Raw genomic sequence first — 20529 nt, 5'->3', positions numbered from 1 at the left:
GCCTCAGGAGACGAGCTCTATAAGCATTATCACTTCCAGCTGGTTCAAATGGGACAGACGGGACAGGACTGCCAGCACAGACATGCAGACACGTAGAGACCAGAGCACAGAAGATGCTTTCTAGAGGCTTAGGGTGTCATTTGTTTTTATTGATGTTTTTCATTTAGATTTTATAGACATGTGTATTGTATTCTGTTTGTTCGTAACTGTTTTGTTATATTTTAGCTGCAGTTTGAAGATACATTGTATTAATATGATTCCTGTTATTTTTGCAGGACCTTTGTGTTGACATTGGTTCATTTTTCTTTCAGAAGTAAAACCAAAACAGGAATCTCTGACTCTGAAGCTCTGTAAACAGGAATTAAATGCACTATGTGGCCAGAAATGTTTGTGCATCTGCCTTCACAAGTATACGAACATGAGTGACATCCTGTTATTTATTCCTAAGGTTTTAACTGGCAGCTGTAATAGCTTCAAGCCTTCTGGTTTGGTTGTAAGTTAATGGGAATTTCTGACCATCCTTCCAGAAGCGCATTCGTGCTGCAGCATTGCGTGTTCCTTTCACTGGAACTGAGGGGCAGAGCCCATCTCCTGAGAAACACCACATCTGGCAACCTCCAAACTCTGACTGGTCCATCGCCAGACAGAGAACCATCAATCATCACTTGAGGGAACATGTTTACACTAGAGTCTAGTTGTGGCGTGCTTTACACTGCATTGCCTTGTACAGCTTGGATGCAGCTACTCAGCCATGAAAGCTCAGCTCATGAAGCTGTCTGTGCACCGTTGTAGAGCTAATCTCAAGACCTCATGAAGTTTGCAGCTCTGTAGTGAATGACTCTGCACACTATGCATCCGCTGACCTGCTCTGTGATTTCACGTGGACAGTTGGTATGACATCACGGTACCACACAGTGGTGCCAGTCACAGCTGCTCCTTGTACCATGCAGTTTGAAGTTTCCTAGACGTCTAAATGAGTTACATGACATTAAAAGACACTCAACACTGCTGAAATCCATCCAGTAACAAATCAGACCGTGTGACACAAGGAGCAAAAACAGACGCTGTGACAAGGGTTGAGAGGAAGATGCCCTATATGCACACTAGAGGGCAACGAGGGAGCTCGGGAAAAGGAGGCACAGGTGAAAAGAAACTGGGTAACGAACAATGAAGAAAAAAAACGAGTGATAAATAGCAGAAGTCAAAACCTGGCAGACAGAGACTTAATGTTCACACCTGACTGAAGTCCTACGGTGGGACCTTAGACAGCTGTGAGTAAACAAATACCCACAAAGCTCAGTGAACTAAAGTAGTAATGTAGTCCATCCCAGGCGCAGCCCTCTGACCCGTATCCTAAATTTGATTTGTTGCATTTTCAGCAAAGAGATCATCAGTAGATTTATTTCTATTGCAGTAGATTCTCTCTGTGGTTGTTTGTGCTTTTTGTAAGTAGAAATTTGTAAAGGATTGATAGAAATAAGTCATACTCTATGCTGAACACCATTGTCATATAAATTAATGGTTGAACAGCTGAATGTTTTAATATATTTTTGCAAATAGCAGTATTTTATGTAAACACTTCATGTCATGATTCAAATTACCAGTAAAACCAAAATGTACTCGATAGCTTTTTGCTCCTGTTTCAACATAACAATGACAACATGAACAAAAGGAATAGTTTGTCTGCTCTGCTGTGCCACAGTTGTCAACTTGCCATGATCTCCAGTGTGTCAGTGCTCCCAAAGACACGCTTCAAGCTTTTACCTCGTCTCTTTAGCAAGTTTACTGGTACAGTAACATTTTAAAGCACTGGGACGAAGTGCCATGCCACACATCGAACAGTGTTTAGCCTTTCATTGTCCCTGAAAGTCTTCATTTCTGCAACAACCTTGATACATTTTAATCAACTGTCATGATTGTTTTCCGTCACCTCCTGCAGGTGCACAGGCGATCGGCAGAGCGTCTTCGAGACTTGTGCTGTGCCAACCGGGGCACTTTTATCAAAGTGGGCCAGCACCTTGGTGCTCTGGACTACCTGCTGCCCGAGGAGTACACATCTACGCTAAAGGTGCTCCACAGCCGAGCTCCTGAGAGCAGCATGGAGGAGATCCAGCAGGTTATCAGAGAAGACCTTGGCAAGGAAGTAAGAGCAGATAAACTTGATCTACTGTAAGACCAAATGTTGTAGGCATGAACCTTTGTGATTTTTCACATGAGCCTGTCTTAATTGTGTGCGTATGTGTGAGTTTTAACATTACGTTGTGTGCTTCACCTCTCATGATAAGGCATCCTAACAACAGTGATTTCACCCTAATTTCCAATCTAGACATAAATGTAAAAACAGACGTATTAACAGTGGAACATTTGAAAACATCTGAACAACAGCCATCCTCACTTATGTCAAATTTTATTTCATTAGAGTGAGCAGAAAGATGGGTGACAACGGTCCCCGCAGTGACTATACATGACACAGGAGTGAAAGATGATGGCTGATCTACATTTATGGGTGTCTCTCACTCTTAGAGAGAAACTTGGGTACTTTTTTGAAAAAGATTAAAAGTCTGAGACGGAATTTTATATGAAAGACGGATGCAGCCTCAGTGACCTCGCCACTGTCTCTATAAAGTGTTTTGTTCTTGCCGTCTTGGTGTTTTGAAGCCACACAGTATCTACCCGAGGCATTTCAGAGAGGAGCTGTGGCAGTTGTTTGGCTTGAAGCAACATTTCCACATTTCAACTTTCCCCCCCTCAAAACAGTATTTCCACTTTTTCTCCACATGGACACACATTTTCCTTTTTCTTAATGGGCCCATATCACATATCTCTGTCGTGTGGATGTGACGAGTAAGGGCTGAATCTGCACAATAGGCTGACAGCTCGTCAGTTTCTTGATGTTTTATCTGTTTTTTTTCTTTTTTTTAAAACAAAATGAAGTCTTTAAACAAGTGAAAGTGTTTAGTGAGGTTTTACGTGACGAGAGCTGAGGGTTGTTTTCTCAGAGACCTGTGGACAACTGCATGTCTTCCACTGGTGATTGGAGAGAATGACACAACATATGTGAAAATTCCAACATTAGGAAACAGAGTCATAGTACAGAATCAGGGAGTCCAGCTGTCAGATAAGAGGACTCTGTCAGCATCGTAGCAGATTTATTCCAGTAAAGAATGACTTTTACCAAACACCTTTATGTTTGCCTTTCATTCGGTCTGTAGTTTAATCATTTTTATTTGGAGTTTCTTTCACTGTAATAGTCGGAGCATCTCTGTGCACGTGTTCTCGTAGCAAGCTGAGAAGTGGGGACGAATAAATCAGTTTAAAACTGCTAAATGACAACCGAGAAGCTGTTAATGCTGCTGTTAGTGTGGAGCACAACATTCAAACTGCTGGTGATGGCAGCCTTTTAGAACTGCAGGAGGAAAGCAATTATTCTGTTATTTTTAGACACAGTGTGTCGCTCTTCCCCTTCTCCTGTGTGTGCATGTGCTACAAGAACGGGTTTGGTAGGTGAACGCGGTGTTCCTACGACTGTTTAGGCAACCACGTTAGGGTTGGATTATGCTGACACAGCATTAATGAATCATTGTTGAGACCTTCATGATAAAATTCACAGTGCAATAATGGTAGATACCAAAATAATGCATATCAGTGATTTACAACCATGGGTAATGCTAGCCATTATTTGAGAACTAGTGTAATATTCATAGTAAACTGTGCAGAAACAAGGAGAATCGACCTTTTCTCTAATTGCTCTCAGATACATCAGTCTTCTCTTGTTCATGTTTTTAATTAGGTCCACATTCAGTTTGATGTCTTCCAGAGTAGGGCATCATTAACGCTGAAAAGATAGTAATATAATTTGTGTGTCTACAAAGAAGGTAGCAGAATGAATCAGCCCCCCTCGCTTCTGGAGTGGCAGGAGAAGAAGTGACGCTGATGAGCAGCTCTGGAGGCAGCAGCGAAGCTTCGCCATCATTTCCGATCGACTACACATTTATCTTTTTAAATATGTGTGCATTCTAACGTCAGATGGATTTTCTCATGTATAAGTGGTTTGTCACGAGCAGTATGTGGTCTGCTGCTGTTTTCAGCGCCATATGTGGTGAGATGTGCATCGGCGCTGTGCATGCATGTGAGGAACGTTGCCTTGTTTCTGGTTCTCATTTCCCTCTAGAGTAAACCTGCTAAACATGCACAATATGTTCTTTTACTCTGCATGTACTACTACAACTACAACAAACACAACAACTACATCTTGAACAACAACAACCGGAGCTTCCATGGCAGCTGATAATAACTGTAACGACTAAGATTTGCAAAATACCCAAGAACACCATATTCTACAGCAGAGGTCGTGTTATCATCTGGGTTCTGCCAGTAGGTGGCAGACTGCTGCCTACTGGGAATCTGCACTTTCTGTTTTCCCCATGGATAAAGACAAAGAAGTAGGGCTCCAGCTGCCAGCTTTAGCCACCTTTCGGCTTGCCTCGCGATCCATGTTGGCTTAGAACAGCTGATTATAATAGCGTGTTTGGATTTAAAGCCACATACTAGCAGCTGCTGTAGTTATATTTACCGTCATCTATTTGTAGTTATTAATTTATACCATATACGATTAACTTAGTGACTAATGTTACTTACAGTAGTATTAAAAACTGAGATTACAGAAAAGTACGTTGGTCTTGATCATTTTTATTTTTTTTAATAAACACTATATTTGGTATTTGTATGAATAAGCTTTAGTAAGCTGATACTTTATTAATGTGGTATTAAAATGGATATAAAACACACGTATAAATAAAAGTTGAGATTTTTCAAAATAAACTGACTCACGTGAAATAGTATACAGAGTGTTTACAGACGAGAAGCTAAAAAGAGCCGTCGGGTGCTAAAAAATGAACCTTAGAACAGGCCGTGTGGTAAATACTCACAAAGAAAGCTGCAGACTAATGAGAGTCTGTTGATCACAACCGACCAACCAACCCGATGATGTCACGCTCTATACTGGGACAGGATGTTTTAAAACTAACTTTAAGAATCCAGCTTCACACACACTGTTACATCTATGTCGGTTTTTAAGAGCACGTGAGCCTTTATATGTTTTGCAGCTTTAGTTCCTGCTTATTACACAGAAACTACCACAAATGTAATTATTACCTGAACCACATGCTATGAACTTACACCACTGAGGGAGTAGCTAACTGTAGCTAATGTTACTGGAGGCTAAGGTTGCAAAAAAACAAGGTTGTGTTGAAATAAGATGACATTATTATAATAAATATGGATAAACAACCAGATGTCGTTAATATGACTGTCAGATAACACTGATATAATTAAGCACCCTATGTTCAACAGTTCATTCAGACTGTAGCTATGTGAGTGAATGTTATCATGGTTTATTTCTAATGATAGACATGAAATATTCCAAAAGAAAATTGAAAAAGATGAATTAATTAATTTACTTCATGCAAAGTTATAATGATGTGAAACTGTTGCTCAAACAACTTCAATCATTCTTGGTTTAATTTCAAAAATCTAATTTTCCAGTATGGAAGAACCCTGGGCTGGAGAAGTAGGAGAACATGGATGGGATCTTACTTTTGTGTACTGGACATTTTAAATATCTGTTCCATAACTACTTTCTGTCCAAGCTGAAATATTTTTCCCGCACTGTGTTGTCATCCATATATAAGGTGTGGTGTGAAAGGGGGTCCTCTGCAATCCCATCAAAGTCTGAGGTATTCGTATAAATTATTCCTTTAAAATTTGGAAAAAACGATGTTAAATAGACCTTTATATTCTGTGATCCATGATAAAACAATAATTATTGTTTTCTTATTCTTCCTGTCTTTGAAACATGTGGATTTGGATCAGTGTTTCCAGCTCAGTCCAGACTTCCTGATGCTTGTAATCATTTGTTAGTGTTAGCTCCTGTGTAATAAGCAGGAATTTATCACAGGTATTTTGGGTAACAATCACACTTTAATAACCTATTAAAGCAAACTTAATGTGCTATTGAATAGAAACAGACAGGTTTGTATTTTGCATTTGTTTCCTGATATTAAGCAAAATCTACCAGAGAGATGTAAACATTTACTCAACCAGAGCATTAAACATAATATTGACATCATTGCTTCTAAGCAAGGCAGACTTCTGGGAACCTAAGGTAGGATTAATTCAAACATTATAATATAGTAATACTACCCAAATGTGCTAAAACAGCAGCCAGTATTACAGTGTTATTATGAGGTTATTACAGTTTATCTCTGTATAAAAATGGTAAAATCCAAACTCGCAGACATTACTTCTTGTAGCTGGCAGGTTATCATGTTGTTACTAAGGTATTATGTTACTGTCATTAATAAGTTTTGCCTCATGGACATGCCTTGACATTTTGACATTTCCACATTATTCCTCTGTTTTTGGGCCCCTATTTTCCAATTACATACAGTTTAGTACTATTACACTCTTTAACTGCTGTTGCTGCTTGAGAATACTTGTATATTAACTGGTTATTACTTTGATAACTAAGTGGTAATAACTTGTGTTGGCCTTGTTACCTGACTATTATCGCTTTATTACCGAGCTGTAATAGAAAGTGCTGCTATTAAAAAGACATTAAAGCACTACAGTCACTGAGCTCAAACAGGCAAATCTGAATTAAACGGACTTACTCTAAGTCCTGCTTAGAGCTTGATAGAAGCCAGCTGTCTTCCTCACAGATCTTTAGGGCCAGGTGGCTTCTTTACAACTTCTCAGGACTACCATGACCTGGATGACTGAGGACCCACACAGACATCTTGTCACAGTGTAATGAAATGCGTCAACGATACAGAGGCCCATTCTTTCAGTTTCACATGTTTGTGTCCGTCTGCTGCTCAAAGTAAAGCGTTAGCTGCAGTTGTGACCTTGTAGTGATCACAGATGCACTCCAACATCTTAATAACTGAAACAAGGCTTCGTCATTTTTCACCCAGCGAGGAAATAAAAGCCTCACATTTACCAGCCATCGCTACGGCGTACGTTATGCAGTAGTGTCCATAAAGACAAACTCAGTGGTCCAAGCTGTCAAACTGTACGTGTAGCTGCTGCTTTACACAATGGTGGGATAAAAAGTGAAAGGACAGTGTGTATACGTCGTATTGTTCGTATGTTACATCTGCATTGCATTAAGACGGGGAGGAGGATATTGGAGTTTTCAGAGCTGAGCCTTTCACTTCTTTTCCTCTGCTAAGTAATCTGTTTTTATTTCTTCTCTTCTGCACTGTAATGATTCATGTCACCTCCTCCAGCTGGGCCCGTGGCGCGCCGCCATGGAGAAAAATGACCACCTTACTGCAGATACAGACACCAGTGTGTTGCCATTTAACTGGGAGACCTCAGGGGCCATTTTATTTGTGCCACAACTCATTTCAGGGAACGTATGTCACTGTGGGTCTGCCCTGTGGGAGCAGGCCCCACATGCACACATTACCATGTTTATTAACAACACAGCTGAGATTAAGTAGTGAGTGTGTAGGAGAGTACATGAATCAGAGGCTGCAAACAGGGCGCTGATTACAGAAGCTGTACAGTGATAAAGAGTTGGACTGTTGCTGTCAAGCCTTTTTTTCAACATCGTTTTTACAATAATGTAAATTTTAAGATTCGCAGATGTTTAAATTTCACTGGGATTCCTCCGATTTTTCACAGCTCCCTAAAGTGACAGGTTCATCTAGAAATTACACGTTTACTTAACCCATGAAGGCTCTCTTTGCATGTCAGATCCCACTGGATGCTCCTTCTCACAGTGGGCAGACATTGGTAAGCAAAGACAATTTCATTCCATTTAGCATATTTGCATAATGAATAACTCTGTTGTTCCCACACAGTCTCATGCTGCATGCATAATTCATTGTCCTATGGCATCTTCCACATGCCTCCCGGTCAGCCTGCGCCCGATGGGCCGACATCGTGTTCAAATTAGTCTCTTTTCATGTTTCACTAGGAAAAAAAAGCAGGGCAATTGTCCCAGTGATGACGTGAAAATATCAGTGCGAGCCTGCCGAACACGATGCTGTGGTAGATGAGGGTGGTAACACTTATACAGTCCCAGCCTGCACTCTTCACCCATTCATACATTTCTAATATTCACACACCTGCAGGACTCACCGACCTTGTATCAGTTCTTAGTTGGGCCACGCTGAACAGGCAGTTACTGATTACTGACAATCGGCAGGCATTGATCAGTCAGAATGCCAATCACACTTTGAGTCTGATCATAGACAGAGTGGAGATTTGTGTGGAAACGGGTTAAATTTGCTTTTGTTCCCACTGCAGAGACGCGTCTCTGAATGATAAACGTTAATGTACTGCATTTATCGATTGCTCTTCCAGCCTTAAAGCCCCTGTCCCCCTCTGTCCCTAAAGACAAATACATGTAGACACCAGTAGGACCTTCTGTTCAGGGTGAGTCCCTTTGTGTGCTAAAACATGAGAACTTCACTGATTTTAAAGTAAATTAAATGTCTGTATTAAAAAAATTTCCTCACAGGTTTTATTTTTTGCGTCCCTAGAAAATATTTCCGACTGTATTTGTGTGATCTGTGTGAGTTTGTGTTTTTGTTTTGCTGTGTATGTACAGTGGGGCAAAAAAGTATTTAGTCAGCCACCGATTGTGCAAGTTCCCCCACCTAAAATGATGACAGAGGTCAGTAATTTGCACCAGAGGTACACTTCAACTGTGAGAGACAGAATGTGAAAAAAATATCCATGAATCCACATGGTAGGATTTGTAAAGAATTTATTGGTAAATCAGGGTGGAAAATAAGTATTTGGTCAATAACAAAAATACAACTCAATACTTTGTAACATAACCTTTGTTGGCAATAACAGAGGTCAAACGTTTACTATAGGTCTTTACCAGGTTTGCACACACAGTAGCTGGTATTTTGGCCCATTCCTCCATGCAGATCTTCTCGAGAGCAGTGATGTTTTGGGGCTGTCGCCGAGCAACACGGACTTTCAACTCCCGCCACAGATTTTCTATGGGGTTGAGGTCTGGAGACTGGCTAGGCCACTCCAGGACTTTCAAATGCTTCTTACGGAGCCACTCCTTTGTTGCCCGGGCGGTGTGTTTTGGATCATTGTCATGTTGGAAGACCCAGCCTCGTTTCATCTTCAAAGTTCTCACTGATGGAAGGAGGTTTTGGCTCAAAATCTCACGATACATGGCCCCATTCATTCTGTCCTTAACACGGATCAGTCGTCCTGTCCCCTTGGCAGAAAAACAGCCCCATAGCATGATGTTTCCACCCCCATGCTTCACAGTAGGTATGGTGTTCTTGGGATGCAACTCAGTATTCTTCTTCCTCCAAACACGACGAGTTGAGTTTATACCAAAAAGTTCTACTTTGGTTTCATCTGACCACATGACATTCTCCCAATCCTCTGCTGTATCATCCATGTGCTCTCTGGCAAACTTCAGACGGGCCTGGACATGCACTGGCTTCAGCAGCGGAACACGTCTGGCACTGCGGGATTTGATTCCCTGCCGTTGTAGTGTGTTACTGATGGTGACCTTTGTTACTTTGGTCCCAGCTCTCTGCAGGTCATTCACCAGGTCCTCCCGTGTGGTTCTGGGATCTTTGCTCACCGTTCTCATGATCATTTTGACCCCACGGGATGAGATCTTGCGTGGAGCCCCAGATCGAGGGAGATTATCAGTGGTCTTGTATGTCTTCCATTTTCTGATGATTGCTCCCACAGTTGATTTTTTCACACCAAGCTGCTTGCCTATTGTAGATTCACTCTTCCCAGTCTGGTGCAGGTCTACAATACTTTTCCTGGTGTCCTTCGAAAGCTCTTTGGTCTTGGCCATGGCGGAGTTTGGAGTCTGACTGTTTGAGGCTGTGGACAGGTGTCTTTTATACAGATGATGAGTTCAAACAGGTGCCATTCATACAGGTAACGAGTGGGGGACAGAAAAGCTTCTTACAGAAGACGTTACAGGTCTGTGAGAGCCAGAGATTTTCCTTGTTTGAGGTGACCAAATACTTATTTTCCACCCTGATTTACGAATAAATTCTTTACAAATCCTACCATGTGGATTCATGGATTTTTTTTTTCACATTCTGTCTCTCACAGTTGAAGTGTACCTCTGGTGCAAATTACTGACCTCTGTCATCATTTTAAGTGGGGGAACTTGCACAATCGGTGGCTGACTAAATACTTTTTTGCCCCACTGTATTTAAAATGTCTCTTAATCTAATTGTTTCATATGTTGGAGTATGATGACCTCTCTTGGCTGCTGTAGATTTTATTCAGCTGGAAAGTGACTAACAGTCGGTTAACAAATATGTTCTCATATGTAATGATCTTCCTATAACGATTGTAACGTCTGTGTGTACCCAGTGAAACTTTGCACAAACATCGTCACACATACAGCAAATATTAACATCTGATATGAAAAAAACAGATATCATGAATCATACATTAAACATACAAGTCTCAGTTCTGGTTTTTAAATTTCCCTTTCACCTGTGAATGCAGTGTCATGTTGAGCGCATGTGACCAGCACTAAACTTAACAGTCAGTAGGATATGAATCTGTGTGAATCACAACTCAATACAGAAGAATTTGAAAAAGCGCCACTGGTTTTTGCAACTTTATTTTACATAATTTTAAAAATTATTTGCAAAACAAAGTGATGATGCAGTTTTATTCCCCAGTGTTCAGTTTCAGCTCAAGGCCTAATTGATTCCAAGTTTTAATGAAAACCTCAGTATTGCTCCTGCTAAATGCTACAAACACCTTGTAAAACAGTGTGACAGACTAACCCTGTGCTACAGTATGTTTGACTTTTGAAATTTGCTCTCCCAAAGCTGACAATCAGATGATTAAGATAGGTTTTTAACATCACACATCATGTTTTTTCTTCAGAAAAATCCTTTTCAGCACCTCCCAAATTACAGGTTAATGAAGCGAACCCTGAATCACTCATGACTGAACCTCATATATCTCATCCAAGTCAGATTTTAATTCAGTTTGACTTAATATAGCACCAAATCACAGCAACAGTCGTCTGTCAGATCCAGGCTCAGGGAGGGGCAGCCGTGACCAGTTGGGGGTGAGGGGAGGGAAACAAAAGACACAATGCTGAAGAAACCAGAGATGAATAATAGTTTAAATGCAGAGTGGTGTAAAAACACAGAGAGTAAAAAGAGGGGATTGAAGAAGAAACACTCATGCATCATGGGAAGCCCCTAGGCCAGTGGTCTGCAACCTTTAACACCAAAGAGCCACTTGGACCCCGGTTTCCCCGCAAAAGAAAACACTGGGAGCCACAAATACTTTTTGACATCTAAAATGAAGATAACACTGTATATATGGTTTTTTACTTTTATGCTTTGTGGCAGTCACAAAGCGCTGTACACAAATATTAAAATAAACAATACAATCAATAGACATTATACACAATGTAAAAGATCAAATGTAAAGAATGTAAAGAATATAAAATACGTAGATCAACAAAAGGCTTGTTTGAACAGAAAAGTTTTTAACTGCTTTTTAAAAGAATCCACAGAGCAACTAAGGTGTGTTGCTTATGAAATCCATGAAGTGCTACAGAGAAAGTTACGTTTTATTTATGTAATTAACACATTTTGAACTCTTAAAGAAATATAACAAAAGGAAAGGCACCCAGCTGAACTAAAATGATCCAGCAAACAAAAACTGTTGTGAGCCGCCCCCTTATATCGCCTTTGGGCTTTTGGAGCCTTGACCTGACTTTTAAAAAGTAATTGGAAAAAAAACTCTATGCTGCTAAAAAAGGAAAAATAGATATTTGCAAAATTCTGCCTAAATATGTATTTTACCTGGTTAATGTGTGTGGCGGGGCGTGGTCTGCAGCGCCGCTGCAGGGGAGGCGGACGCACCTGAGCGGCACCCGCAATCACGCCTCGCCGCCTTAACGTCTGTGCTCTCTCTGCTGTTGTGTTGTCGGGCTGTGAGCTGAAAAGCTACAGCCGGCTGTGTGCGTATAGCAACCGTGTGTGAAAAGTGGTCAGTAAAGAGATGCTGAAAAGCGTGTTCATGGAAACATCGTCGGGTCTGCCGTGATATGTTTACAATAAGACTTATGGTCCCGAACCTCTGCGCACAGCGTCTGCAAATCGGGGCTGTACGAAGTCACTTTCATCTTTACGCAGGACTGTAAGCTGTCATCTGTGAGGCGTGAGCGGTGTTTGTTTTAACATAGTTCACGGTGGAGCTGCTGACATAAAGTGGATCCGAAGATCCATAACTGGCCTAACTGGGGTCGAAAGTCTCGATAAATGCACGGCGTTTCGGCGAGTATACCGGCTTCCGCGAGTGTGACGCTTATTTTGAGCAATGAAAAAAAATAACCACCCGGATCCGCGGGTTGCTGACCCCTGCCCTAGGCCTAATGCAGTGTAAGGCTGTGCCTCCCACTCTGCTTTCAAACGCCCGAGGAACCACAAGAAGACCAGCAGCCGAAGAAGACAGACCTGAGGTCTTTAAGATAAGATGGGCCTGATTATGTAAGACCCCAGGGAAAAGGATTTGAAATTTAATACTGGTTTTATCTGGGGGGACAATAATGAGCCAGTGTGAGGGGAAACGTCCTGCTAGTCCCTTTCAGTAGGACACTGCAGCAACTGAAGGTGTTTCAGGGAGTTTTTAGGATAACCTGACAATAATAAACTACAATTGTCAAACTAAGTAATAAATATATTGACTAATTTGTCACTGTGACACAGGATGATTCTAATAATAATAATCTGGTTGGATACATTGTTTCTAATATACAATAACCACAGTTTGATCTGAATTTGGAAGCAGGATGTTAGCGCTCATCCAGGTCTTTATGTCTTTAAGGCATTCATGTGATGTAAAAAGGTGTGTGTCACCTGGTGTCATGGGTAGATAAAGCTGGGTATCATCTGCATAGCAATGAAAATGTATGTTATGGATTCTAATAATACTGCCTGTATAAACATGTGCAGAACTCTTTGATAGTTTGGACTTTTATTACCAACTGCTTTTTGTATTCTTCAACTGTTCATTGTCTTACTGACTAATTTAGTAAACTTTTAATAATCATAACCCCCATTTGCATTTTTATCTGACAAAACTGTTCAAAAATATATAATTTTCATAGCATGGACATATTTAATAGAAACATTTAAACATAAAAGGCAACCCAAGGACTTGAAGATAGTGTGTTACTGTAAGAGCAGCTGTGATTTTGATGTGTTTTACCTGCTGTAGACCGTCATCACAAAGTATTTATTTTAAAAACAGAAGTATTTTACTTCCCCACTCAGCTGTCTTATGTTCTTACTTTACAGTCGGTTATGGAGTTAACTGTGCCAATTTCAGACTCAATTATGGTTTCCGTTGCTTTTTGATTTTGCGAGGGAAACTTCTCAGCAGATTTTATTGTGATGGGGCCACTTATTGATTCTCGGAGTGTGTGAAACAAACAGGGTGGCAGTGTGTTAAAAATCTGATGCAAAGGTGGGAAAACACAATCTGAGGCAATCCAGTACATAACAAGAGGATGTGCAAGATGCTAGCAGGCAGGGTGTGCGTGTGTGTGCGTGTACTTTGATGTTGTTCCCATCTCCTAATTCTTCACCTCTTTCCCTTCATAATCCCTCATCCCCCCTCTGTCTCCTCCAGTTGTCAGAATTATTTCTCTCCTTTGAAGAGAAGCCTCAGGGTGCAGCTTCCTTAGCACAGGTCCACAAGGCAGTGCTACATGATGGAAAGACGGTGGCAGTCAAGATCCAACACCCCAAAGTCCAGAAACAAAGCGCCAACGACATCCTAGTAATGGAAGTGAGTCTCTGTCTGTTCAACTCCTTTTGAATGAGTTAGGACATGTGGGGCTGGTCCATTGGCCTAATGCAAATCAATCAGTTTAAACTTATGATCAGTTTATTGACAACAACTTTGTCAGCTAGTAGGTTTATCATTAACGCTGTCATTGAATTCAAGTGTTCCAGTCGCTTCCGTGCCAGACGAACATTTTTGAAACAATAGGCAGTTCACAGGAGCTTAGCCAGCAGGTACCAGGGTAGGATGCCACCTGTGCAACAAGTCCAGCTGTCACCTTTCTGCACAATGAACTATTCCACAGCAAACTGTAAGTGGTATAATAACAAAGTGGAAGCTACTATGTACCATGTATATCTGTTGAATTTTGAGCTGAATTCAAGTATTCGTTATAGCCTGAAAAGATGACTTTTCACATTTACTGTTCAACCACATTTTGAAAGAAAGGAATATTTTGTAAAAGCCTCGTCAGCTGATTCCACCCAGAGAAACACCCCTCGTCCGGTATCGAGATCGTTGTATTGTGACGTGGTTGTTCTAACCTCATGCACGTTAGCAGATTTGACGACACTCCTTTAGAGCAACAGGAAGACATTTTGCATCTGTTTTTACATGCTGAGCAGTTCTAACCTTGACTAATGAACTCAGAAGAGCCTCTTTCACAAGTGATGAAGCTCATCTCGTCTGCTGTTCCAAACAGCACTTTAGCCAGGAGCGCAGCTAAGTGCCGGCATTAAGTGATGATGTAGAGAGTTGCTGAACAGCAATTTTCTGTCCTCACACTTGATTTGCTTAGTAATGATCTTTGCAGGGAGAGTCTAATCAGCCACTCTTATAATATGTATTAATATGTTGAGAGGGTACCGTTGTATATATGTTTGCTGTTTTATTATGCTTACAGTGAGACTGATTCTTCTTTTTTGGATATATGTATTTAATTTGAAGGTGTTGTTGAAGGCGGTTCATTGGCTCTTCCCGGACTTTGCCTTAATGTGGTTGGTGGAGGAGGCCAAGAAAAACATGCCTCTGGAGCTGGACTTCCTTAACGAGGGACGCAATGCTGAGAAGGTGGCCGACATGTTGGCCCACTTTCACTTTCTTAAGGTACTGATATGGGCATGCATGAAAATGAGACTTCCCTTTAGAGTAACAGTGTAACAGTTTTGTGTACACATGTATTCTAAACAGCTGGTTTTAATTTAAGGCCTTTGATTTATAAAATATGATTCTTATAGTTAACAGAGGTCAGAGTTTTTATGGTCTATGAGAGCTTCCCGTTTGCTGCGTTGTCAGTTATCATTAAATTTTTCTGGTGCTGTTTTTGAGACTTGCTTTTCTTTGTTCGGTTTTTATGTTCTTACAGTTAGAAATGTTACTTTTTTTTTTTATTCTTTCTTGTCACGGTGTATTGTGCATTTTTATTGCTTCAATTTAACTTGACAGAGACATAAAATTTGGCAGAATAAAAGATGATTTTGTTCAAATTTGGTCCAATAACAAATGTAATTGTTAATTGTTTTCACAGGCTCATCTGTCATTCTGCCGACTTTTATGTTTCTTACTCACATTTTTCTCCTGTAAACTGTAATGAGTGGAATTTAACTAATTTTCAACTGAATGTTACTAAATAACCTAAAGTACACTAGATTTACTCCTTTGAAGCAGTTGTTTCATTTCATTTAAAATAGTACCAGGATAAGAACTGAGCCTTCTAATGAACCTCTGCTAAACAGCTTCACAGGAGACTGAACAGTGAGTAAATGTGAAAAAGATATAGAGGATAAACCTGCACATCCCATCGTCTGTTGCACATCTCTCTGTCCAGATTCCCATGATCCACTGGAATCTCTCCACCAAGAGAATCCTGACCATGGAGTTTGCAGACGGGGGCCAAGTCAATGACAGGGATTACATGCAGACACATGGCATCAATGTCAATGAGGTACTGCCTGCACTCTGATGGTTAATGGTTAATAGCTTACTGACTAATATTCAAGGTCGTGCAGGTGTGAGCTGTGTGCGACGGTTGTCCCCCCTCCCACCCGTCTGTATCTACACAGGACGTGTCCTGACGTCCTGTGTGTCACTTTTCACCCCTCAGCTGTAAAAGGCTGATGGGTACTGTCCATCACCACCTGGGTGGGAGGGCACTGTGGACACCCATTAATGTGAATCCAAACTCTCATGAAGGAAGTCACTTAGCATTTTCAAACTGATACCATAAGTGTGTCTACTAAAAGTCTCTGAGATGTTTGAATCCCAGTGACTTTACCTCACGGTCAATGTCAGAGGCCAAATTTTCTGAAAATCTTGTGAACACAATAAATCGAGAAAGGTACCACCTAGGATCTTTAAATTAATACTATTGGTGCATCTACTAGGAAGCTAAGGGGTAGCACTGGCGGCTACCGGTATTTTTATTTATGCACAACTGTTTTAGTAGCAAAACGCATTAAACACAGGAAAGAGTGTTCATAGCAAAACTAAAAATAGTATTTCTGGCCAACTTTTGTCCATGAAAATTTCATGCTAACACTGACTACAAATCTGTAAAAAAGAAAAGAAAAGAAACAAACGCCTGCAGGACAAGGAAACAGTCCTGTAGGCTATGTAGTTGTTAGTGCCTCATCGGGTGTCCTTCCCCAGCCAGGAGGGCTCCCTGTCAGTGGTCGGCTTAGCGTTGAGTCAGCATAGCCTGCTAGCTCAGGAAAGGATTCCAGCGAGGACGGGTCACAGTCCAACATCGCTGCGCTCTCTCAGTCACAATAAGGTCCCTCGGTCACAGTGAACTTTTGTGTGGTTCGGAAGAAGAAAAGAAAAAAAAAAAGAAGTAACTTGACTCAAAGAGCTCCGCACGTCGACCTCTGGCAGGCGCCATCTTGGATATCAGTACTCCAGGAACCACCTCTGTGTGTGGAGTGAAGCTGTGAAACAGTGTAAGTGAAGAACTGAGGCAACGCCGCAGCATGACGCCGTTTAAAAATATGGTTTTGCAAATCCTTGTAATTGTCTTGATTCTGTTCACCTGTTCGTTCGGTCTCCCTCCTCTTGTCTCCACTTTACTCCAGAACATTATGTTTATTGTTTCTGACTATTGTATTTTCTAAAACCTAAAGAGAATTATGGATTTGATCAACTGGTCTCTGAATGCTATTGACACCCTTTTCTCAACGAGAAGTCTGGGCTCGGGAGAGCCCGAGTGTCCCTGGAGGTCTTTCCCTGCCGGATACACGATGGACGGGTGGCAGAAATGGAGGATCGTGTGCCTGGCGGGACTGTCGATCGAGGACGCTGAAGATATCGACCTATTCGAAACCATGATAACAGGGTTCTTGCTGATCGGAGCTGGCTTGGCCCTGGCTTATTGGAGAATTAAGAAAGCGGAACCGGCTGTTCAAACGCCCACAAGACTGTCCACTGGGATGAGGTGCGACTTCACAGAAAGGGCTCACTGAGTGCAGCACGGTTAAGACCTTGGAGAAGCTTACGGCTGCCATGAATACTCAGAATAACCTCTGAGCGTACATTGGATTACATCAGGGAAAAGTCCACTTCGAACAACACCTCTGAGTGGTAGTCAGATTACATCTTGGAGCAGCTGACTGCGGTCGTGAGGTCTCAGAATCTGCTCTTTGAGCACAAGAATGACAAGACCACAGAGCACAAGTTTGATAACATCATGGAGAAACTTGCGGTTCTCCAACGGGAGATTGAGAGACCAGTGTTGGAGTGTTAAAGAACAGCTTTGAATATTCTCATGACCATCATAATGCGGCTATCCCATCGGCGCCAGCTGTGGGCTCAAAGCCGGAGCCGAACAAAAACTCCCTGATAACGACTGTGTTGAGTTTGTTCTTCCCATTCCATGCAAGGCCACCTGGGTTGGCTGGAAGACTGTTTACTTAGCCTGGCAGGGCGAAGGACACTGTCTCAGCTGAACTATGGACACGCACACACATACATATACTGATACTGATAAGCACTCACTGACGCATCACCCTCCCTACCCTGGATCCAACGCCTCCTCCAACGCTTACCTCCCCTCTGATGTGGACATCGGGCAGCTGGAGGCGCAGTCGAAAGATTGCAGCGGTCCCAGATCAGATGTACACACTGGACTCTTTCCCATGTTGCTGTCTGTGTTTATTGTGCTATGGTGTGTTGTTATCTGTGCATTCCTGTATTATCCTTCTGTAATACACATTTCAATGTTTTTTTTCCTCGCTACCTAGCCTGACCTGTCTCCCCAATGTGATGTTTGTGTATTGTATGTACGGTCGGCAAGGTCCTGTCATCTCGGTTGTGGGCAAAAGACCTGCAACTGACAAATAAAGGCCATCTCTCATCTCTCATCTCACCTGATTAGTAGGTTAGTGCTTTTCCTGCTGTCAGCTTTGAAGGCTTTTTTTCCTCTTTGTCTTTGTAGTAATTAACTGCATTTTTCTTGGACTCACTGCCATCAGACTCATTTATTTCTTCTGCATTTGGGTCAAAAAGACAGAAAAACTTCTACATTTTCTTTCTTGAACAGCACACAAACCAAGAACTGCTGAACTCTTATTTTAAGCTTTTCTCTCTTCTTCTTTTTCTGATTTAACTTTACACATTCCCTTCATGTTTTCAACAGATCTCAGAAAACCTGGGCAAGATGTACAGTGAAATGATCTTTGTCCACGGCTTTGTTCACTGTGACCCCCACCCAGGCAATGTTCTGGTCCGAAAGTGTCCGCAGACCAAAAAGAACGAGGTTGTTCTGCTTGATCACGGCCTGTATCAGGTGGGAAATCTCGATCTTGCCTGTGCAGAAAGAAAATTGCCATTTGTTCCAATATTGCTGTCCATTTTTCATGCTGTTGGCTGAGGCCTTGAGTCAAAGGGTAGACAGCTAAGATGCACATGAAAAATAAACATACACACTTTAACAGGCACACTTTTATTAGAGCTACACAGGATAAAAGCTTTTTGATAAACAACTCATTTGATGTTATGTTGTTCTCAGCAGAGTGCTGTGTTTGAATGCACCACCGCCTTAATAATACAGGCACATGTGTGCACTCATGTCCTAGACACACAAACAAACACACACACTCCTTGATTATTAACACACTCGTTCTTTCAAACACCCACAGTCTGATACAGACATGGACCATTCTTCCATAAGTTTATTTTCTGCCTATTTCTTTGTGCATAAAGAGGATTTTAGTAATAAATATGCAACTCCATCATTTTTGACACACAGTACCAGTACACAGAGACTTCCCTTGGATCATAATAGCACCAATTTATTCCTAATGATTTGAGATTTCATCTGTGATTTTGGAGAAGAATATTAATCAAGCTAAGATAGACACACATACACATACTCATGTTCAGTGTTATTACCAGTAGGATACTATGCAGGGCTTTTGTGCTCCAAGTGCTGGAGTTGGTAAATGGTTCTTAGCAGGGGGATTAAATATGCCTAAAGTAAGAAATGCATTAAGAGATGAAGCAGATTTCTCTCTTTTTGTAACCCTAAGCCCTAAAAGCCTGAAGAGACACTGTGGTAACTGCTTGGACACCTTGGTTTGTGAATGTGATAACTTCAAACTTCAAATCTCAGTGACCTCGACGTCAGAAGTCAAGTTTTCTGAAAAAAATGTGAATGCATTAACCCAAGAAGGAAGTCGCCTAGGATGTTCAAGTTGATACCACAGGTGCATCTACTGAAAATCTCAGATGGGTTCAAGTCTCAGTGACCTCAGTGATCTACTACAGTGTAAAACAGTGAATATAGTGCTGGTATTACTGCCCAGCCTCTTACCTGTGAACCAGTCACTCTTAATCACATATTCTCTGCTGCCTCCATAGGTTCTGCAACCAGACTTCAGGTTGAACTACTGTCAGCTGTGGCAGGCTTTGATTAAGGGCGACATGTCAGGGGTGGAGCGTTACAGCCGCAGACTGGGCGCTGGGGATCTGTACCCCCTCTTTGCCTGTGTACTGACTGCTCGGTCCTGGAAGGCGGTGAATGCCGGTATTAGTTCTGTACCTGTCACCCGTTCCGAGGTATGAACTTGTACACACTCAAGCTTACTGTTACTTCATCATCTTATCCTCTCAATTTGACCTGAAACCATGACAGACTGGTATTACTGTTTTATTACTACTGCTGTGAATAAGAGTAAATTGTAGTGTAATGGATCATTTTAGGTTTTGGCTTTGACACCGTTGCTGGGTTGATTGTACATTGGTCCACTGGTAATGCCTCAGCGCTCCAGTAGGGGGATTCATGCAAATAAGAAAAGAATGCAATGATTTGCAAATGAATTCAACCCATATTTTATTTGCAGAAACACAGAAACACAGAAAATACATCAAATGTTGAAACTGAGAAAATGTACCACTTAAAAACAAAAAGCAAACAATATGATGAAGACAGCGAGACAAAACACAATGAGGGTACAAATAACTGCAGAAGTTAACACAACTGCTGGGAACACACAGGTCCAAGCAACTGGGAAACGAGACTGGGAAACTAAAACTGAATATTAAACACACAAGACAAGGGCTACCAAAGTCAGAGAGGAAATAACATAACGGAATACCTAACACAGAGACGAAGGGAAGTGGAGAACTATGGCTGTAAAATTACAAGAGTGTACAGAACCGACAATATCTATAACTGGGGAATAAATACAAATGGAGTAC

At 41.5% G+C, this 20529-nt stretch overlaps 1 protein-coding gene across 1 annotated transcript; it reads left to right on the top strand.

Moving 5' to 3' along the window:
• The first annotated feature begins 1912 nt into the window (after positions 1 to 1912).
• Positions 1913 to 20203, top strand: LOC146551400 (aarF domain-containing protein kinase 1-like). Its single transcript, XM_085258203.1, has 6 exons — positions 1913 to 2143; positions 13684 to 13842; positions 14785 to 14943; positions 15665 to 15781; positions 18467 to 18616; positions 19690 to 20203. Exons 1-6 carry the CDS (start codon positions 1913 to 1915, stop codon positions 19891 to 19893), a joined length of 1020 nt encoding a protein of 339 aa, XP_085114329.1. The 3' UTR covers positions 19894 to 20203.
• Positions 20204 to 20529: the final 326 nt, after the last annotated feature.

The sequence above is a fragment of the Mchenga conophoros genome, linkage group LG19 (genome assembly GCF_057382185.1).
Source record: "Mchenga conophoros isolate Kocher_MC1m ecotype Shallow Benthic linkage group LG19, M_conophoros_male_GT1.1, whole genome shotgun sequence".
In the NCBI taxonomy this organism is placed as follows: domain Eukaryota; kingdom Metazoa; phylum Chordata; class Actinopteri; order Cichliformes; family Cichlidae; genus Mchenga; species Mchenga conophoros.
The sequence above is the reverse complement of the archived record's forward strand: the minus strand, read 5'-3'. Positions and strand labels throughout refer to the sequence as shown.

Excerpts from the sequence above, each read along its gene's own strand:
- LOC146551400 (XM_085258203.1), top strand. The coding sequence starts at position 1,913 with ATGATTGTTTTCCGTCACCTCCTGCAGGTGCACAGGCGATCGGCAGAG. Across the intron at positions 2,144-13,683 it reads GAGAAGACCTTGGCAAGGAA|TTGTCAGAATTATTTCTCTC; the intron begins GTAAGAGCAGAT and ends TGTCTCCTCCAG. Across the intron at positions 15,782-18,466 it reads ATGGCATCAATGTCAATGAG|ATCTCAGAAAACCTGGGCAA; the intron begins GTACTGCCTGCA and ends TGTTTTCAACAG.